General features: G+C 38.7%; 1 protein-coding gene across 3 annotated transcripts in view; it reads left to right on the top strand.

Moving 5' to 3' along the window:
• The window catches only part of TLE1 (TLE family member 1, transcriptional corepressor), an 81,224-nt gene that overhangs the window by 23,158 nt on the left and 36,677 nt on the right, over positions 1 to 21,389 (top strand). Inside the window, exons 6-8 of one of the 3 annotated variants that reach the window (XM_027734316.2) lie at positions 279 to 383; positions 19,766 to 19,970; positions 20,712 to 20,728. In XM_027734316.2, the coding sequence (XP_027590117.1) occupies positions 279 to 383; positions 19,766 to 19,970; positions 20,712 to 20,728 (327 nt within the window). The remainder of the gene's footprint in view (positions 1 to 278; positions 384 to 19,765; positions 19,971 to 20,711; positions 20,729 to 21,389) is intronic. The other 2 variants (XM_027734318.2, XM_027734320.2) reach the window with 2 other exon arrangements.

A 21,389-nucleotide genomic window follows, 5' to 3' on the forward strand; every position in this document is an offset into this window, starting at 1 on the left:
GTCAGCTCAGTTAAAATGATTATTCAGTTGCCAGGAAATTAATAATGAAATGGCATGGGGTAAGAGATAAACTATCTGCCTTCAGGGCTCTTGTTTCCTTGTGAACAGGTGATAAATAGGCCTCTATTACCTTTTTTACCTGCATAAGATGTCTTGCAATAGGTAGTCTGGGCTTCTGCATTCAAACCGGTTATTCAAGTGTTTGTGATCCTGGTTTGATTTGGTGTGGTCAATACTTTAACAAAAATTCCTCCCCATACCCTTTCTTCTTTTAATAGCATCAGCAACAAGTGGCCCAAGCTGTAGAACGTGCCAAACAAGTGACCATGGCTGAACTGAATGCCATCATCGGGGTACGTGGCCTTCCAGGTCTACCTCCTACAGTGTGTATAACTTGCTTTCATATCTTACAGCTTTGCTATTTTTAAAATAAACTTAATGTCTTGATATCTAACACCGTTTTGATGTCCAGTGTTGCTGAAGTGTTTACGCTTCACACAGATTTTAGCAGGAGTAAGAAAAAAAATAGTTTACTTTGTCAGAACATCATTTTGTTCAGCAATGCTGCATATAACAAAACTTGTCCTTCAAGAAATATAATTATTAGGAGAGTTGCTTGTTTATTTATAGGTTTTGAATGTCAGTTGATCTAGTTACTTTTACCTCTTGCTTTTTGTGACACTTGAGTTCTTGGAGCCTGTACAACTATTCATTCTTCTTTTTTTCCCTTTCTTGTGAATCTTTCATGAATTTTAAATTAGCAAGCTACTGAATAGAAACTTCACTTGCTTTTGAAGTAGTATTAATTGTCTGACACAGTGTTCTAATAGCCTTTCACCAAGAATGTGCTTTTAAATATGCTGAAAAAGTTAATACTACTTGCTTGTGACTGGTTGTCAATCACAAGTCACTGGCTTTGTATTAATGAACTTTTTGAACCATACATTCCTTCCACTGTATGAGTTCATTTCCCCTGCCATTAAGTGTAGAATATTTCTCATGTTTTGTGTCCTTCCAGACTAAGTGAAAGAAGTAGCTGAAACAAGAACCTGTCCTTTCTGATTTTATTCATAAAATTCATCTGCCTTGAGTGGATTCAAATTACTCATTTATCAATTTATGTTAATTGCTTGTGAAAAGATGCCCTGCTGGTCTTTATAGTTCCCTCAGACACTTTGTAATGATAATTAGACATGCTGCTGTATGGATTAACAGTGCCATAGTCCAATGACGTCTACAGACAATGGAACCGGTTAATCCATCTGTGCTTAAAATTACATCCCAACTGGAGATGGAAAAAAAAATAGGAGTGAGGGAGGATTGAAAGAATGAGCCTCAGCTTGAAAACGCTCCTTTCATCAGTTTCTCAATTGCAGATCTGCAGTCGGTTTGCCTGTGGTAAGCTATTGGCAGTCAATTAGGTGAAATAAACTGGGAGGGTGACCTTCATTTCCTTTTAATAGCTTTTCCTCCCTGAAATGGGGAGCTTCAGTGGATTTTCAGCTTAAATTTTATTCAAGCTGCTTTATTACACTTGACAGATTAGCTTTGCTTAAACATATCCCCCCTTTCAAATCTCTGCTGTTTTTCCTTCGTATCAAATTTTGACTGTTACTTAGTTGATTTGCTAATCACATCTTAGAAACCCAACACAATTACATCTGTATTTGTCAGACTCTCCTCTGTGCTTTGCTTGTGTAATGAATTACTTTATGAATACCTGATTTGATCTTTGAAATACAAGCACATGTACACTTGTAGTATTTGATTAACAAAGGTTGAACTGTACTTTCCTGTATTTTTTAAAACAAATGACTTATTTAGGATGAAAATGGAATGGAAACCCTTCTTAATGAACTAATTCTAAAGAAGAGTTAATGCAGTAAAAGGAAATATGTATTAAAATGTATTTAAAAACATTCTTGCTCCACTTAGGATAGTGCTACTTAGACAAACCAAATTTTGCTCTCTCAGGCATGTAATTTACTTCTTTTTATGTCTGCACAATGTAGTCTTTTAAAAACCATAGAATCTACAAGTATCACATGCAATTAATTTTTTTTTTTTTTGAGAATAGAGGGACATTCTTTGGAAGCAGGAATAGAAGCCTCCACCTTTTTTGGTTTTTAATTGTCTAATATTTCACCTGAAGAGATACTTTCCTGTGTCTTATGAAAGACTTCCGAATGATGCGATACAAATCCAAAACTGTGAATGAGGAAATTAACACATTGGGCACAAAGTTTGTTTCACCATGTAGATGCGCGCGTATACATAATGCTGAAATTAGATGTACATCCCAGTGATCTTTTGCAGTTATATTAATCAATAGTTACCTTGTGCTGCACAATAAGTTTCATACTCCGACATGCGCTTGGTTTTCTTTTAAAGGGACAGTGTGTGTCCTGGAAAATCTGAATAGCATAAAATCAGGTTGACAATTCAGTGGACCTTTTCTCCCCCTCACTGAGTACTAAGGGTGTCAAACCCTTTCCCCAGAAGGGAGGACACATCAGAAGCTTGTCTGTTCCTATAAGCAGCAGCTGCCGTGAGGCTGAGCACGGCACAGTTTGATAGCAGCTGTCAGTATTGTTCAGGGACCCAACTTAGTGTAAAGAACTGTGGAAGGGCCATGCTGCCAAGGCCTTTCAAGATGAGAAAAGATACAGTAACTTAACAGTTTAGATACCTATTATGAGCATGAAAGATCATGAAACTTCTTTTTAGAATGCAAATAGGCTGGACCAGTCTGTAACAGTAGAGGATGCAATCAAGTAGCCTCTGGTGTCATGCTACCGAGGATACTTATGTATGATAAATTTTGAGGATAGAAGGAAAGTTTTTAATTTTCCTAGCTTGTGTTCACTTATATAGTTTCTCTTGACTAAATAAAATTCTACATTTTTGTCAGGATTTGGCTTCCCCCCCCCCCCCCCTTTCCTTTCTGTCCGTATAGGCCAGTATTTCCTGACACTAGATAAATCAAGAGTTTTGCAATTGAGTTAGAGCAATTTTGTTTCTGCTGTGCTATGTGTGAATTTTGGAAGGGAACAAAGACTTTAATTACTGGGAATAATGTTTTGAAGTACAAAATGGTTTTGAATGATATTTATTTTATACTTCTTTTTTTCCAGTTAAAAAGATGGAGGCCTATTAGAGGACAGATTGTGAGGGTAGACACTTACAACCTCACAGGACTGAGATTTTCAGAGAATTTGCCTGTGAAGTCCAAAGCCAGACTTTGGAATTGGTGTATATAAGCACGTACAAAACAGAATGAATAAATTGACACCTTTAAAAAAAAGTGACATAGTTGAACTCAGTGAGCTTGCAAGCAGTGCTAATCCTATGTGTTGATTAAAAATTTTTACTTCAGGAAAAAAACATGGATGATATTGGATTATTAAGAGTCATACCACTGGCCTTATACTTACCCTGCATGGATAAGTATAAGGCTTTAGCTTTCAGCCATGGGGTAGCAGTGTGGCTAAACAACCTCCTTTTCATTTTTTTAAAATGGCATTTCTATTAGAATAAAGTAGCAATTTCACTAGATAAATAATAAAGCAGAAACCTTTGACTGAAAAGATAAGTGCACCCACTAAATCCTTGGCATTGCTGCAGCTGGGCAGTGTCCTCTTCTGGGGTTAAGGAAAAATCCAGATCATGGTATGAAATAATTAGGTAGATTATTATGGTTTAACTTGAAAGGGTTTTTTGGTTCCTTTGTGGGTGTTTTTTTTTCTTGTTTGTTTGGTTGGTTTTGGTTTTTTTTGAGGGATGACTTGTTTTCTTGAGATAGGCCCTGTCTAGAAGATCACAAGTACTCCAAGTTCATGTTAGCAACTATAAGGGAAAGTTAAATTGGTATGTCTAGGTGTGAATGCAAAATTTATTATTTACTTTCTACTCAGTAAACTAGTTTAATTAGTAGAATATACTAACATCTGAATGAGAAATGCAAGCATCAAACTGGAAACTTTCTTTAGCATTGCATTTTTGATGCATGATTTCAGCATACCACTTAGAAGCCAGGTATGCCTTATTTTGCCTTTTGAGATGGGTTGCTAATGATTCAGTGAAATATGTATCTTTTGGATTGACAGTGTTCCTGAGATAGATTGAGTTGCTGGCCTCTGAGAGGCCTCTCCACTGTTGCATGAGATGGTTGGCTAAAGGATTAGCAAGATGTGGGACTTTTTTTTCCTCTCTTGGCTGTGGTTGCCAGCTATCTGTGGGATTGTAGTGTGTGAAGCTTAAGAGGATGAGGTTAACCTCTTGAGGGTTTATTCTTATGAGTGTGTAGTTAATCCTTAGAAAGCCTATAAATAACTAGGCTGTATGTTTCATTATAAAACAGAAATACAGACTAGAGCAGAAATGAATGCAGAACTTAGTACAAGGGAAGAACTAAACAGCTGTAGCATTACTTTAGATCCTTCTCAGCCTTGATCTGCATTATGTGCTGAGGGAGGGGAAATTGCCTAGTTCTTTTAAATTAAATAAAATGAGATCTAGTGAGCACAAGACACTTTTCTTGCTTTTAATGTAAACTAATGGCAAGTCTAAGTTACTAAACTCTGGGAATAGGAGCTCTATTGCATGATAACATCCTGGGTTATCCTTCATATTTTAAAACACATAGAAATCTTAATTGTATCCTAGGATTCTGTCATGGTAGCTGCTTTTAGAATACAAAGGCTCCAGACCAAAGCAACTGAGGAATGTATTTGTCAGCATGGCAGTTAGTATTCTCAAAATATCAATCCCCGAAAAATGGTCAGATTTTTATCGTTAGTGCCACTAAGTTTTGAGGAAAAATAAGAAAGCACTATTGATGTGTATTGGTAGCTTGACCTACTCAAAAAAGAAAATCTGAGAGAGGGTGTGTAAAATGTGAATGAACAAATAGTGTTAACCAGACTTGTTTTCCATTTGACACATGCTCCTTCCACACCACCAGCCCCCACCCCCCGTGCACTATAGACTGATGGGGAAACAGAGAACCTTGGAGCAGCAATATAGAGGAGGGTAGTGTCTGAATGAGACAATATTCTGCAGAAGAAGGTATTCTCAGTCATTCTGGAGAGGGCAAAATTGCATCCAAAAGTTAAACAGAATTGAATTGCATGCCAGACCTCCCTTGTCTTGCAAGCTTTCCTGTCGGGTGGATAGAAAAGGCTGCATCTTGGATCTTGTCCAAAAAGAAAACCAAGAGATCTTTAGGTGGCTCTCTCATTTAAATCTAGTATCTAAGCGTCAAGTCAAGGGTGAATCCAAGTATATAGTTACAAATTTGTGAAGCTTAACAGCTTTCAGGAAAGGAGTGAGAGGACGATGGTTGGACAGAAATACCGTTAGCTAGAGCTTAAATCTGAAGATATGCAGCTACAATTGTGAATGCAGAAAGCAGGTAGATTCTGAAGAGATAGCAGGTGATGTACCAACTGTGAGCTGGTACCACTTCCTAAATTACTTTCTACTGAGCAGGTGTTGGGGATGTGGCACTGAATGATGTAGAGCTCTGAGCAGGTCTATTTTGCAGCACGATAGAGGTGCAGAGGGACTGGTAAAATTAGAAAATTGTGTATGTAGTAATAGTGAACAAAAGAAGAAGGCATGTCAATGGAACATGTGGTTTCAGGAAGAGTTGGGTAGATAGAAGCTGGGGAGATTGATTCATTTTGTGAACTTGGCTCCAAATGATTCTGTTAGACTGATTTGGAAAGAATAGTTTTGGTGAAATGGTAGGGACTAAAGTTGGGTCAAAATGCTGGAATAGTACAGTTCAAGGCAAGAATTTGCAGCAGATGTGTTCAGTGAGCTTTAATACAGACAATATAGAAGGGCTACTTGAAAGACAAAATGCATGTTAGGGATGGGTTTGCTTTTGAATGTGGTTGGAGCAGAGTGTATGTGTATATTTGTATATGTAATTGACCAGAGGGTAATTATTTAATCTTAGAGGAAAGGATTACTTCCTCTGGAGAGTGATTCAATCCACCTCTCTTGATTAAAGTATATGCAGGCAGAATAGCTTTCCATGTTTGAAGATACGAATGAAGTAGATAATATTCACAAAACCTAAGTTATTAAATAAGTAAAAGGAGACACACTGAAAAGATAAACATAATTTCTTCTCTCATACAAGTGTCTGCTTTGTGTTCATATTTCAAGTAAGATAAGAGGGGAAATTGTAGCAGGTGAAGAGTCAGTAGGCTAAGATAAAAGTATGATGTGACCTGCCATTCTCATCCTGAAAGTAGTGTGAAATACAGTAGGTTTGGAGGAGGAAGGAGCTGGACAGGAAGAGTGAATTGGTTGGCTGACACAGAAGAGAAATTCAGCTTGGACGGCACATGAGGAGAAATCAAATGCAAAGAAGTCAGTTGAATAAGGATGAAGTGTGGTTATGTTCATGGAGTTGTCTCATCCCAGTGTGAGTAGGAGCCGAGAAAGTTGTTGGGAGTTTATATGTTGAATGACGTAGGGCTCTAAGTTGGCCTACTTAGCAGTAGGAGAGGTGCAAAGGATGAACCATACAGATTTTGAGAAGTAAATGCTGATACACTGAAGTGAACTAATTGTGACTGTGCAGATGAGAGTGATGTGGACTTCACAGGCAAAATAACTTCTAACTGGGTGACAGTGACAAAGATGGAGTCAATGGGAGTAGGAAGGTGCAGAGAGACTGGAGGAACATACAGGGGAACACAAGTATTAAAAGTAGTAAACATTGGAAATGAGCAAGAAAACAGCAACATACAAACAGAAAATGGCTATGTTTTTCACAGGGGAAGAGCAAGACAAAACATAGGGACTATGTGGGAGGATTAGACAAGAAGCTTACTTTCCTTATTCTTGCACAGAGTGAGGCTATCGTAGGCATTTAGGATAACTTTAGAAAACATTAAAGACAGGGCAAAGAGACAGTTTTTACAGAATTAGTGGTAATTCTTCAATATGCTTAAAAGTTTGTGTCAGTTATAGAATTCCTGTTATCTAGTAACTGAGTTATTTTTTAATTTTTCAGAGTACTTGCTGAACTACCAAGGTTGCTGTTTTATATAATACTTAATTGCCTGAGAATATTCAGTGGTGTTTATAAAGGTACTGGCTAACTAGCTTTTCAAATCAAATACTGACAAGCGGTAGTATTGAGGAAATAAAAGCAAGAATTACCAAAAGTGGATTGCTCAATTGCATGTTCAGAAGTGATCATCATTTGGCATGTTGAAGTTATGGAATTTAGAGGAAACTTACAAGGATCTAACCTGTGGCTTGGGACAGTAAATAAAAATTGGTGTAATGCTTGTCTTATAACTGTCATATTTTTCAGTTTTTGGCTCTGAAATGTTTTTGTAGCTAGTAGTGGCCTGGACAAAAGGGTGATGAGTTCAATTTCAAGTTATGTATTTAACTTCTGGATTTTAATTTACCAAAAAGCCTTGCTACTCAGGGCATTACTGTTTTCAAGTTCAGCAAGAGTAAAATTTCTGGAGACTAAAAGAGCCTGGAAGGAAAATAGATGCTTTTTAAGATAATCATATGTCAGTAATAAAACCCCCTAGAGTAATATCTGTAAGCCATTTCCAAATTGTTGCATGCTTGAACTAGTTGTTTCTGGCTGCTGTGCTGCCAGAGCATGCTTTTGAAATGTTGTTGGATGATGGCAGTATGCTAACAGTAGCTAAAAAGGCAAATACATAGATTTGAGATTAGAAGGTAAGCAGTAGGAGGAATTTATAGTTGCCGCAGAAAAGAAATATGCTGGCAGTCTCTGCAGACCTGAAGCAATGTGTGCTGACAGCTTCCTTCCAGAGACTTGAGGCTTGCATCTGAGTCTTCAGAGAAAGCAATATGTACTGTTTTAAAATTAAAGATTTGTTCTTGAACTGACTTACACTGACAGTGATCGGAGGAATGTGAGTGGTTTCAGATAACCAGCCTTTGTCTTGTCGGGACCAAGAGAACTTAGGTCATCTTCTGTGACTTGTAGACAGTGGTTTTGAATTTGTTACTTTCGTTTAGAGTCTGGGAAGGCCTTTGGTGAAGCCATGTTTTCCTGAACAAGGATAATTTTTTCTCCAGTGACTCACTACCCCTTCTGCCCTGTGGCATCTGTCCTGTACAAAGGCTTCTCTGGTCCTCCATTGTTGCGGTCTTTTTTCCTCTGGTTGCCTTCAGCTTTGCTGTTCATCCCGTATTTCTTCAGAATTTAGCATAAGGAAAGAAAACCCTCCAACATAATTTAATTTAAGGAAAGCAAGAAAAAAGCTCAATTACATGATTAATACAAGAACCCTTGAAAACTTGGTCTTCTGACTCATTTCTAATTTTTTTTCTTTTGCTATAAGATATTTGAGACAGAAACTGTTTCCCTGAAATACGTATTTTTAGAAGAATAACCATATGTACAAACACACAAAAGATCTTTTATGTTTTTACATAAAAGTATAAACAGTCAGTATATATGTAACATATGCTATGTATTATACATACTATTCTGTATATTCATATGTAATATAAAATATTGTGTATATATCATATATAGTATGTGGGGGGGGGTGTAGATATATAAGCTTACGCTAGCATAAGGACTTCTTTAGTTTGTGGGCTGCTTGTTGTGTTGCCAGTATAGCTGCTGATACAAGCTTTACTTATGATTCAGTGGGTCTGCATGTGGTACAACCTACAGAGTTTTAGGTTGATTTGCAGTGCCTTAAAGCACAGAGGAGGAAAGAAAACCCTTTTCTGTTGGCAAAAGCCCTTATGTGGATGCAGCTACACCAGTGGAGTGCTAATGCACCTTGGGGAGAAGATGTCACTGAACTGGAAGAATTCCATCTGCTGGCAATGCCCTGCATCCTCGCTGCAGGGCTCTGCCTGCATGGGATGGAATGATTTGCAGAGGCTTCAGAGAGAAGCTAGGCTGCTGGTGCAGATCTGCTCTGGTGAAAGCACCAGTAGTGCTGGCAGCACTATATAATTAGTCCCTCTATGTCAATGGGATGTTAGAAATCCTGACATTAAAGAATTATAGCTAAAAATTTGTTAAATAGTTAATTGCTGATCACTGTAGTAGAAAAACAGCTGATGTGCTTATTCACTGGGTGCGGTGACAAATCGTTTGGGTGGGGTCAACCCACATCTGTCATTTACTGTTTACAAAAGTGATCTGAAATGTATTATCTCTTATCTTTCTAATTGTGGTGCCTGGGCTTGAAAATACCAGAAGGAAGGGCAGTGAAACTTAACTGTTTGCAGCAGGACAGAAAGGCACAGCAAAGACAGAGTTGCTGCTCAGATTTGTGCTAAGGGAAAGAGTGAGTTCTTTCTCCTCTGCAGCCTATATGTCTGTGATGTATAGTGGTAATGTGGGAACTAATCAATGGTTAATAAACTACCCTTGAAAATGAATTTTAATTTGCTCTTTGAGTTATACTGGGAAACATTGAAGACCTGTTTCTTAGTTCTGTAAGTGTAAAGTAATAAAATTTACAGTACATAAAATTTGAAAATGGGATCTTGTAATTCAACAAAAGTACTATGTGTGTACTGGTACTGGCCATGTAATGATAGCAGCTGAAGCCTTTCTCACGTTGGAAGAATTTTCTGGTTTTCCCTTCATTTAAAAAACCTGAAATTTCTCATGAAAACAGAAAGTATTTTAGAATACAAGCTAAAGAATATATTTACACATTCAGAATCACAGAATGGGTAAGGTTGGAAAAGACCACAGTGGGACATCTGGTCAACCTCCCTGCTCAAGCAGAGTCATTCTAGAGCACGTGGCACAGGATTGCATTCAGGTGAATTTTGAGTATCTCCAGTGAGAGAGACTCCATGACCTCTCTGGACGATCTGTTCCAGTGCATAATCACCTGCACAGTAAACAAATTCTTCCTCATGTTCAGGTGGAACTTTCTGTGCACTTGTTTCTGCCTGTTGTCCTGTTGCTTGGCACCAATGAGAAGAGCCTGGCTGCATCCTCTTGGCACCCTCCCTTCAGGTACTTGTAGACATTGATGAGGTCTCCTCTCAGTCATGTCTTTTCAAGGCTGAATAGGCCCAACTCTCTCAGCCTTTCCTCATAAATGAGGTGTTCCTGCCCCCTAATCACCTTTGTAACTGTCTGCTGGACTCATTCCAGGAGCTCCATGTCTCTCTTGTCTTGAGAAGCCCAGAACTGGACACAGCACTCCATATGTGGCCTCACAGGGCTGAGTAAAGGGACAGGATCACCTCCCTTGACCTGCTGGCAAAGCTCTTTTTAATGCACCTGAGGATACTATTGTTCTTCTTGGCCACCAGGGCACACTGCTGCCTCATGGAAAGCTTGGGCTTAGTATTGAACCTTGGGGAATACCACCAGTGCCAGGCCTCCAGCTAGACCTTGTGCCACTGATTATGGCCCTCTGGGATCTGCCGTTCAGCCGTTTCCTAATCCACCTCACTGCCCACTCATCCAGACCACGCTTTCTGTGTTTGCTTATGAGGATGTTACAAGAGATTTAGTATCTATATGTCTTATAAAAGGCACTTTCAAAAAATTTTCCTGTTGTAGTAATTGAAAATTGAATTTAGAGTTTTACTAGGTAGATGCAATGAGGGTTAACTGCTTTGACCCTTGTTGACTGTCTTGGTTGCGTACTTTGGGTCTTCTGTAGGTGACCAGTTGTTTGCTGGCCTCGTATTGGGTTCTGTATTCTCTTCCTATGTTAATTGTGGAATAGCATTTCTCTTGAACTACACCAATCAATAAATATATAGCTTTTTTTCAGGTAAGTTAGTGTGGCAGCTTCATGACTCCCACTAACTTTTAGTTTCTTTCTTTAGATAAAGAACTATTAACCTTTTAGAGCAAGGGTATAGATAATTAGAATTATGCTTGTAAGTGTGCTAACCTTCCTTACTTTAGTAATATTTAAAGAATGTAGCTTAATCTTGCTAAAGTAGGGAGAAAAACGCTAGAGCTGGACAGGTATAGTATTCTATGGCAAAACTGTAATGCACATGTGTAAAAGAAATGCATTTTACAGGGAGAGAGGAATGCATGAGTGTAAAAGTGTAGTGAGAGCACCAGAGCATGAAGGGATCTTTTTAATCTTCATCAGCATTACTTTTCCTTCTTTTTTTCTGATAACAATGAGAAAAGACTTGATTCCTAAGGGAGGATCCCATAGCAGAGGACTGAAAGTGAATTCTGAAAAGGAATTTAGTGACCGAGTAGAAAAGGATTTAAGAAAGGAAAGAACATAAAAGACTAGTTTGGAACCATAAACTTCATGTTATTCTGAAATAAATTCATGGATTACTTAGGATATGTGCTGCTGGATGTCCTATATCGGATTTTTTTTCATAGTTAAAGTAACAGAAGGGCTTAGTTAGTGTCCTAATAATCACTGTATCAGCGGAGCAGTAAAATACAACTTCTCAGCCTTATTTCAGTTACCTGAGAGTTGAAGGTAATTTGTGAAAAAAGGACTTCTTGGTGAGTGTGTGTGTGTGTGTGAAGCTACCTTTATCCCAGTATAGCATCAGTTTTCTGTTTTATGAGAGACAATTTATGCAACCTTTTACTGCTTAAAACAAGTTGTTGTGCAATGGATACTTCTTAATGTTGTGTTGTCTGAACAAGTGAAAACAGGAAATGTGAAAAACTTTGAAGAGCCTTCTGTTCAGAAATCTAGCAAAATAAAAGTAACTGACATATTTTTGACTTGGATATTTGCTTTCTGACATGAATTCTCTTCCCTGAAAAGTTGTGGGGTTTTGTTTGTTTGGTTATTGGTTTTGTTTTTTTGGTAGGAGTAGAAAAATCAGTGTTAAGATCCAAAGGTACTACCTTTTGTATCTTCTCTAACAAAGCATGAAAAAGAAACATGATTTTTCCCATGAGACACTTAGGCCTTTAAATTATCATGCTAACGTCACACAAATTCTGTATGTGTGACATATAAAGCTTTGAATAGCTTTGACCAGTATTTTCCTTTTATGGACTTAAATTTCTGTAGTGCAGTGACATTTCTTGTGGTTTATATAGATGGAAGAGACATGCTGAAGACACTGTTCTTTGTTTCTGAAGGGACATTCTCTTCCCACATTAGGCACTGTGGCTTGTTCACATAAGGATAGTTTCCAAACAGCTTATACAAAACCACATTTTTGGCTCATTAGCCAGAGATGCAGTGGTGGGCACTTTAAAGTTTGTTTACTGTGGTCCAGTGTAGCTTTCTGTCTATTAGAATAAAGGATTTAGAAGAAGAGGAAGCAAGGAAATCAAATCAATGAAAATAAACAGATATTTGAAAGGAATATAGGTAGAAAATGAAGAAATTATAGTAGTATCTGATTCTCATTTTTCTAGAACACGTTTAAACAGGAAGAAAGCAGTAAGGAACAAGACTTGGTACAAGGTCTAGTGGAAGACCTGTCACTAGGGGTGACACCAGTGGAGAGCTACAAAGATGGTTAAGGAATTGGACTATTTCTCCTATGTGGAAAGGTTGACAGCCTTGGGCCTGTTTGGCCTTGAAAAGACATGACTGAGAGGATCTCTCCTATGTCTGTAAGTGTCTGAAGGGAAGATGTCAACAGAATTCAGCCAGGCTGTTTTTGGTAGTGCCAAGCAATAGGTCTAGAGGAAACAGGCAGAAAGTGATGCACAGAAAGTTCTGCCTGAACATGTGTAAGAACTTCTTTGCTGTGAGAGTGAGCAAGCACTGGAACAGATTGTCTCTCACTGGAGGTATTCAAGAACTCTGGATGCAATCCTGTGCAATGTGTTCTAGGGTGGCCCTGCTTGAGCAGGGAGATTGAATCGTGATGTCCCACTGTGGTCCCTTCCAACCTGACCCTCTGTGTGATTCTGAAACTGCACAATCACAGAATACTTGAGGTTAGAAGGGACCACTGGAGATCACCTGATTCCCTTGCCCCTGCTTAAACAGGACCACCTAGAGCCAGTTGTGCAGGACCATGTCCATATGGCTTTTAAGTACCTTCAAGGATGGAAACTTCACAACCTCCCTGGGCAGCCTGTGCAAGTGTGTTCTGATGTTTAGGAGGAACCTCCCATGTTTCCAGTCTGTGCCCATTGCCTCTTGTCTTGTCATTTGGCCATCCAGTGATGGGCCATAAAGATAAGGGACTGGAGCATCTTGCATATGAGGACAGGCTCAGAGAGCTGGGACTGTTTAGCCATCTCTAGGCTCATTGTTGCATGCTCTCCATTTTGTCCATGCATCTTGTACTGGGAAGCCCAGAACTGTACAGCGTAATCCAGGTGTGGCCTCAACAGTGATGAGTAGAGGGGAAGGATCCCCTTCCTCGACCCACTGGCAATACTTTGTGTAATGCAACCCAGGATGTCATTCATGTGCTTGGCCAGAAGGGCACATTGCTGGCTCATGAGCAAGTTGGTCTGCCAGAACCTTTTCTGCAAAGCTGCTTTCTAGCTGGGTGGACAGTATTTATGTATGGGATTGTTCTGGCTGGTGCAGGGTTTTGCACTTCCCCTTGTTGAACTTCATGAGATTCCTGTGAGTCCATTTTTCCGCCCTCTGTGAATGGTAACACCTATCATAGAATGGTTTGGATTGGAAGAAACCTTTAAAGATGAAGTGCAACCCCCTGCCATGGGCAGGGACAGGTTCCACTAGATCAAGTTGCTCAAAACTCCGTCCAGCCTGGCTTTGATGGGGCATCCAGTCTCACCACCCCCACAGTAAAAATTTTTGTCCTTATGTCCAATCTAAGCTTACCATGTTGCAGTGTAAAACCATTGCCCCTTGTCCTGCCGCTACACACCCTGGTAAAAAGTCTCTTTCCATTTTCTTATAGACTCACTTAGTATATTGAAGATCACAGTAAGGTGTCCCTGGAGCCTTCAGGCTGAACAACCCCAACTCTGTCTTCTTTTCTTAGGAAAGGTGTTCCAACCCTCTCAGATTATTTTTGTGGGCCTCTAGCAGGTCAGTGTCTTTCTTGCACTGTGGACCCCAGAGCTAAGCATGGTACTCCAGATAGGCATCTCATGACAGGGGAGTGGAAGAATCACCCACTGGCCACCATGTTTCTCATGCAGCCCAGGATACAGTTGGCTTTCTGGGCTGCAGGTGCACGCTACTGGTATGTGTCCAATGGTTTATCTACTAGCACCCCCAAGTCCTTCTCAGCAGGGCTACGCTCAACCTCTTCATCCTCCAGTCTGTACTGATGCTGGGAATTGCCCCAACTCAGATGCTGGACCTCGCACTTGGCCTTGTTGAACCTCTGAGATTCACATGGGCCCACTTCTCCAGCCTGTCAAAGTTCACCTGGATGGTACTCCTTCCCTTAAGCGAATCAATTGTACCACACAACTTGGTGTCGTCTACAAATTTGCAGAGGATACACTGAGTCCCATTAGCTGTGTCACTGATGAATAGTGTTGGTCACATTATGGACTCCCTGAGGGACACCATTAGTTACTGGTTTCCACAGAGACATGGAGTAACTGACTCTTTGGATTGAGTCTCATTGACTCTTCAGATGCCGTCATCCAGCCAGTTCTTCATACATATGTCCATCCCTCAATACTGTATCTCTCCAATTTAGCATCAAGAATTTTGTGAGGCACTATATCAAAGGCATTCCAGAAGTAATTAGTAGGTAGTATCCCTTGCTGTTCCCATGTTCATGCATACAGTCACTCTATTATAGAAGAATGTGAATATATTCTTAAGCGAGATTGCTTGTTTTGCTGCAATATGTTCTTCCCTGTAGCTGAAATACTCTTTGGAAAGTATGTACAGAAATTTAAATGCAAGTATTAATTAATGGCTTAGACTGTTTAATGAGTTTCCTCTTACCATATTTGACTGTTGATAGTGTGGTTTGTGTGTGCAGGGTTTTTGTTTTTCTAGGATGGCACAGAAAACTAGATGAAACAGAAGCATAGTGTTATTTCCTTTTTTGGAAGGTTATGTTTGCAATGTTAGTTTTAAGAATATTTCTAAATAGTGAGGGAAAAGGTTATTCCTTGATCAACTACCTGTGTGTGCTCAGAGAGTGGCCCTCATATTTGTTGGCTATAGATATTTGATGCAGGCTCTCACTTACTTCTGCTATTTAAGCGGGCAAATTAAAATCCTGAAGATTTCCCTTTGGGAAGGAAGAGAATATGGCAATGAAACTGAACACAGTAATACATGTTTTGCTCTCATGTCTTTCCGCCTGCTTGAGATTCATGAAATCACATTTCTTCAGTTTTACAGAAGGTGACATGAAATAGCATCTTTTACATTTTAGGTCTCTGAATGGCTTCTGTACTTGCCAGATATTTTTTCAGAACACATATATGGAGCTTGGGGAAATCTGTTGATTGTATTACTGGTGCTAGTACTGATAAGATTTTGGAAACTTTTTCTTCTCTCAGGTGTTTATTTAAAAGGATGCAAAAGAAGACAGCTGTTGTAGTTTGGGACTATGCATAATGCACTGAATTTTTGATTCAGTGCTTTTCAACAGATACTGAATAGTACATCACACATCTGTTCAAGAACAGAACAATGCTCTAACTGTTTAATCATAGTAATTCAAAAACATCTTTTTAAGTAAAAAAGATGTTTAAGTAAAAGTAGGTATTTGTGACCTCAACAGAGCTAGTCTAATGTCGGGAGTGGGATTGTAGGAACTACTGCTCTATCTGGATAAGCAAGGAGCCTAAAGAAGACCTGTCATTGTTTAATTATAGGAACTGTGTTTCATAAAGACATACTAACTCTTTATCTCTGCAAGTCTTTGCCAGAGATTGAAAACATAATTCCAAATTTTAAGTCCTGATTAAAGATCTCTTTATAACTGGACTTTACCTAGAATGTTAGAAGTGAAAAGCCGTGCTATCTTTGAAATTGTTAAGAGGTGCTTGCTCAGAGAAGCAAATGCTGTGGTTTTTAGATGTTGATTTTTGGGACTTTATGGTTTGGTTATGGGGATACTAGGAAAAAATTCTGAGGCAATAAAACCTACATCTAGACAGTATAGTAATATGAGTTTGTAATTCCTTTTCTCCCTTTGCAAATATGAAGAACTTCTGGCTTTGCAGCAATATGATGGGTGAACTCCTGATGTTTTTAAAATCACTGCTGTGGCTAATTATCTCAGTGCAGTCACTTAAGTATGCATCATTGCACTCTTCCCACTTCCCTCTGAAAGTGGACACAGCCCTTGCTCTGCAAGTAATGATAATAATTGGTAGTAAGACAGACCTGCTACTCATCCTTTTTTGAGCACATTTCTTATGGCAGATGTTAGTTTTTAATTAACTGATAATGAACATGCCTAGTAGACCATGATACTGCTGCCAACTTACTCCGTTTTATATCTCACTGCTGCTTAGCTCTTTAAAGGTTACAGAGCAGGCATTAGTGTCTTTGAAGTGATGGGAAAGTGAATATACGCATAACATAATTGTTTCTAGGATCTACGATAGCAAATGTTTAGTTACTAAATATATCTGGTGAATGCTGCTGTTAGCCATCTCCCTGGTCTTTAGTTTCTTCCTTTGTGTGCGGCACATATTCCTTTTACTCCTTCTAGAAAGAGAATACAATATACTTTTAACAATTCAAGTTTTCTAAATAAAAAGAGTATGAACTTCTGGAAAGGATCATCTTTATGTGTTAGGGAGAACTTTAAACCTGTTATGAATAGATAATATATAAGCAGCAAATCAATATACTAAAGTCTTAAACAGCACCTCAGATAATAAACATAAAGTCCTAATATAGCTTTGGTGGCTTAAAAGACCATGATCAGAATTTCAGTCTTAAGTCGGTTTAATTTAGTGCCATATTTAAGGATCTTTGTGTACCATGTCCCTAAGTAACCATTTGCAAAGCTACAAAGGTGTGCAGAGCAGCTTTGCAATGCACTTGCAGCTCTCATACTCTGTTCTGCCTTACTTTGGACAGTGCTCCCCACTGTCCCTGTGCAGTACTGTCAGAAAACACAGGACACCCCTCTTCAGTATGTGCTTTCAGCTTAAAATCGTCTTACAGGGGATTAATCTGTTTCTCATTTTTTGGACTTTCAAAATGTGGGGTGTGTAGGCTACTAAGCAGAGCCAGGGAAATTATAGGTAATGTGCCTGTAAGTATTTCTTAAACTGTTAACCTATGCTTCTTGAAATCAAGTGGAGTGACTTGTTTGCTAATTAAACCAAGTAAGAGATGCTTAGCTAAGAGGAATCTTCATACATTTCTTAAACAGTAGAAACAAGAATGGAAGTAATTTAACTTCTTTTCTCTGTTTCAACCTTCCCGTGCTCACACTAGCAAGAGAAGCTAATTTGAGCTCACTGTTGGAGAAGGGAAGAGGCTTTTCTCCACAAAACCAATTCTGAAGAAATAAATCACTTTTTATTCTCAGGCAATTGGTGCGCTACAACTTGGTAATTCAGGGTGTTAGTGCAGCTGGGGACAAGTAAGACCAGTGCCATCAATGCTGCACAGCACTGCTGATTCATGTTGTCTTATAGCTAAGTGCGGATGACTGACCTGGTTGAAGAGGACAATGGGAAAGGGAATGAGTAAGATATACCCATCTCTAAGAGAGCCTACCAAAACACCAGGTTATCAGGTTACTGAGGAAATGTGCTAGAAACTACTGAAGTCTTGATAAGTCTGTGAGAAGAGGGATATCTTCTTGTTCTTTAGATGCTGGATCAGAAAAACAAAATGAAAAAACCCAAACCCCTGCAGTCCTGTCAGACTTTACAGTGCTTTTTACTGATGGCTCTTCAGTTAAATGAAACTTCATTAGCAATAGCTGCTTGATATTGTTGAAGGTCTACTGCGTTAATTGCTTAAAACAAATATAATTCTCAAAAATTCCTTCAAAATGTTATTTTTGGGTTCTTGTAAACACATTAAAATAGAAGAATAAGAACTACCTCTCTTTTACCTTTTTTTTAAAACATACTAAAAAGCTATTGAGTGGTGGTCAAATGTTTGTATTGCAGTGAAGAATAGCAAGGATTTTTATGCAGCACTTGAAAATAAATTTCTGATACGTGATGTGTGAGAGAGATTTGCTAAACATGTGGCTTTATAAAATTGACTAAACAGATTGTGGTAAATTTTAAGATCTGTCTTATATATCAAAATAAGTAAATGATGGCTGCATGACAGTTGGGACAGCAGAAGAGTGAAAGATAAGCAGGTCCAGTCCATAGTTCTTGAATGTCAGCCCCTGTGTCTTCATAATTCTACAAGCAGCCCAAGGCACGTCTTGGGATGCGGTTGTGAGAAATAAAAGTGTAGGAGTGCAGTAGTTATCTAAATAGTAATAAATAAGTTCATTCATATGCCAGTAGATGTGCAGGTGTTGTTGACAGTTGGTCTTAAAGAGTCTTCAGACATATAGAAGCAGATAAAATATTTCAATGTTATTTTGAGTTGAGGTTTTTTGTGGTAACTTGTGAAATATTGTGAACTGTAGTCTAGGTGTGCTGTCGGTAGCTGTCAGCAGTACTGTAACAATTTTACCGGCTCTTACAGGATCACTCACATTTACCTGGTCAAACTTGATGTCTGTCTGAGTTCATCCTGTTGAAACATGTGTTTATCTGTCTTCTTTTTGATCCCATGAATTGTGTGGGATCTAGCTTTTTCCTGGTGTTTGCCTTCAGCAGAGGGATAGTGGAGAGTGGCCAAATTGTAGAGGTTTGTCCTGTCTTCTGTTCATATGCCGAGACACAAGAAAACAGGAAAGAGGCAGAAAATCTGTTTACCTGTAGCAGAGTAAACGAGAGCTGTGACTAAGCTAAGGATGGTTTTGAAGCTTCATTTTCTAAAAAAAATTGTGCTGAGCATTTTGGACAAAATAAATGATAGCTGAACTTGGAAAACATTAATAAAACTGTAACAGTTTTAACTGGAAAATATATTAATATTTGAATTATGTGGAAGACATTCTATTATAAGAACTCTGTTTCTAAAATTGCTTACAGGTTATTTTGTCAGATTGGTTATAGGATTGTATGTCCTTTCATTATGATATTGATCTTGCGAGGTGCTTTTGAAACAGATGGAGGTATTTTAATTCATTAATACCGTATTTCTTGTTGAGAATTCCATGACTTCATTGATGCTCTCTGGAATACCTGGATTTTGAGCTCAAGTCTGGTTCCTAAACACAATGTTAGGTCATGAATAATTCCCCCCCACACTTTCCTCCAAAAACCTTGGCTAGAATAAAATGCAAATTTGACTTCACTAAATATGAAATTAAGCAGTATCTTTTACACTTTTTAATATTCAAAACAGAAACATACTTGCTGTTTCCAAATTGCAGGAAGAGAAGGGTGTGAGTTTGAATCACTGTTGCCAGCGAAACTTTCTTCATTATTTTCCAGAGCAGTGATATGCCTTTCTATTGAAAGGGAAAAATATTTGGGCCTTCTGCTGCTGCTCTTTGTCACCAGTGACAGTGTCGCAGGCAGTAGCTGCCCAAAACAACCCACAGTAGTTGAACTTATTCCTCAGGCTGCTAAATATGTACCCTGCTAGCCTTTTTGGGTAATGGGACGTGAACAGAGTTGTCCACAGACAGCATGATGTATTGCAGTATATATAATGTGGTGGGACAGAGGGAAGAGGCTAAATAAATATCAAAATCCATTATTGATTCTCAATAATTAACCAAACTTCTGCCTTATCCTTCCCAAACTATGTGCTATACGTTGTTCTTCTGGGGATGATGATACCACTGGGAACAGCAGCAGCAGTTGCAGGCTCAGCATCTCTCCCATGGCCACGGACCTCCAGTGCCTCTAACGCCGCATCCATCCGGACTTCAGCCTCCAGGAATCCCTCCACTTGGAAGCAGTGCTGGCCTTCTTGCCCTTTCTAGTGCTTTGGGTGGGCAGTCTCACTTGGCAATAAAAGATGACAAGAAGCATCATGATGCAGACCACCACAGAGGTGAGAGGCATGGCAGGCCTGATTAGGACATTGTCAGATTTGCACATTGCTGCAAATTGTGAGCATCTCTAAAGAATTCAAGTTATATAGAATGAGAAAAAACTGTTGGCAAACTTTAAAATGTCTGCATATATACCACTGAAGCAAAATTCAGCTTGGAATTTTTCAGTATTTTAAAAGGGGATCACTAGGGGTCACCTGCTCTGTACTTTGCAGGGCATTTTGACATCCTGGTAAATGCTTAGTTGTAATAGCAGTGGCCTGCACCATATTGTGAAAAACTGTTAAACTGCATAATGGGTAATTTTTTCAAGGAAAATAATATTGTCAAATGTGTGGGTGGGAAGGTAGGGGGAACAAGAAGTTAAATTTTGAAGTGAATGTATTCAAACTAAATACTTAGATAATTGCATCTGTTACTTTAGTTTCATAGGCTTAAATTCTAGTATTCAGTTAAATATTGGGCAAAATTGCACTTGACTAATTTTTGAAAAGAAAATAACTTATTCTGTCATGAAATAAAACTAGGCTTTGTGTATGGTTAAACTGTAATTCATGTTTACAAAATACTGTAATTTTCAGGAAATCACTGTATTAGGAATGTGCAATGACTTATAAATAAAAGCCATTTTAAAACTGTTTGCGGCTTGTGTTCTAATTTTTTTCCCCCTTTTTATTTCTGTTCTTGCCTCTGTGTCTGAACGGGCATGTCTGTCCATTTCTTGGTTACTGCGGGAGCAGACAGAGAGCCAGGAACAGTAAGTACCAACATTCATGCTAATGTTTCCACATCTAGGAATGTAATAATCAGATGTTGCACTGTTTGTCTGTTTTGTTTTCCTTTTAGTAATTTTCATGATACTAGATGTATGTGTTTTCTGTTAAGATCTCTCTTGGTTTGTGCAGAACACCAAGTCATTTGTTAGATGGGCCATATGGATGAGTTTTATTTTTGAGCAGAATGATTTTAGGCAAGCTTGAACTTTAGTTTGTTTATGGGCAGGTGGCAGGGGAGGGGAAAGATGCAAATCAAAAATTGCAAATATAACATTAGTCAGAGTTAAGATATTTCCTCTAGGACTTCAAGGAATTAGAGTTCCAGAAAAGGTGAGAAATTTAAATGTGAGGATTTTAAATATGTCATGGTGTTTGGCCCTAGGAGTTTCTTTTACTGCATCAGTTTAAGCCATACTAATGTCTTTACTGCTTTTTTTGTGCTTCAGGAATAACTTCTGTAGCAATACTTTTTTCCCTGTAATAGAATTGGTCTAAGACAGTGTTATATGAAAAACCCTCTCTAAAGAACTATTTTGTTACAGCTTTTCGTACTGTTTTGCTTTAAGTGTTATTGCTGTACTAGTCTGTTGAACCTGAGCATGTGCAACTTCCATGTCATTTGAAGTTACAAAGCTAATTCTG

Source organism: Pipra filicauda, unplaced genomic scaffold (genome assembly GCF_003945595.2).
Source record: "Pipra filicauda isolate LSUMZ 115617 unplaced genomic scaffold, ASM394559v2 scaffold560_size303775_pilon, whole genome shotgun sequence".
NCBI lineage: Eukaryota > Metazoa > Chordata > Aves > Passeriformes > Pipridae > Pipra > Pipra filicauda.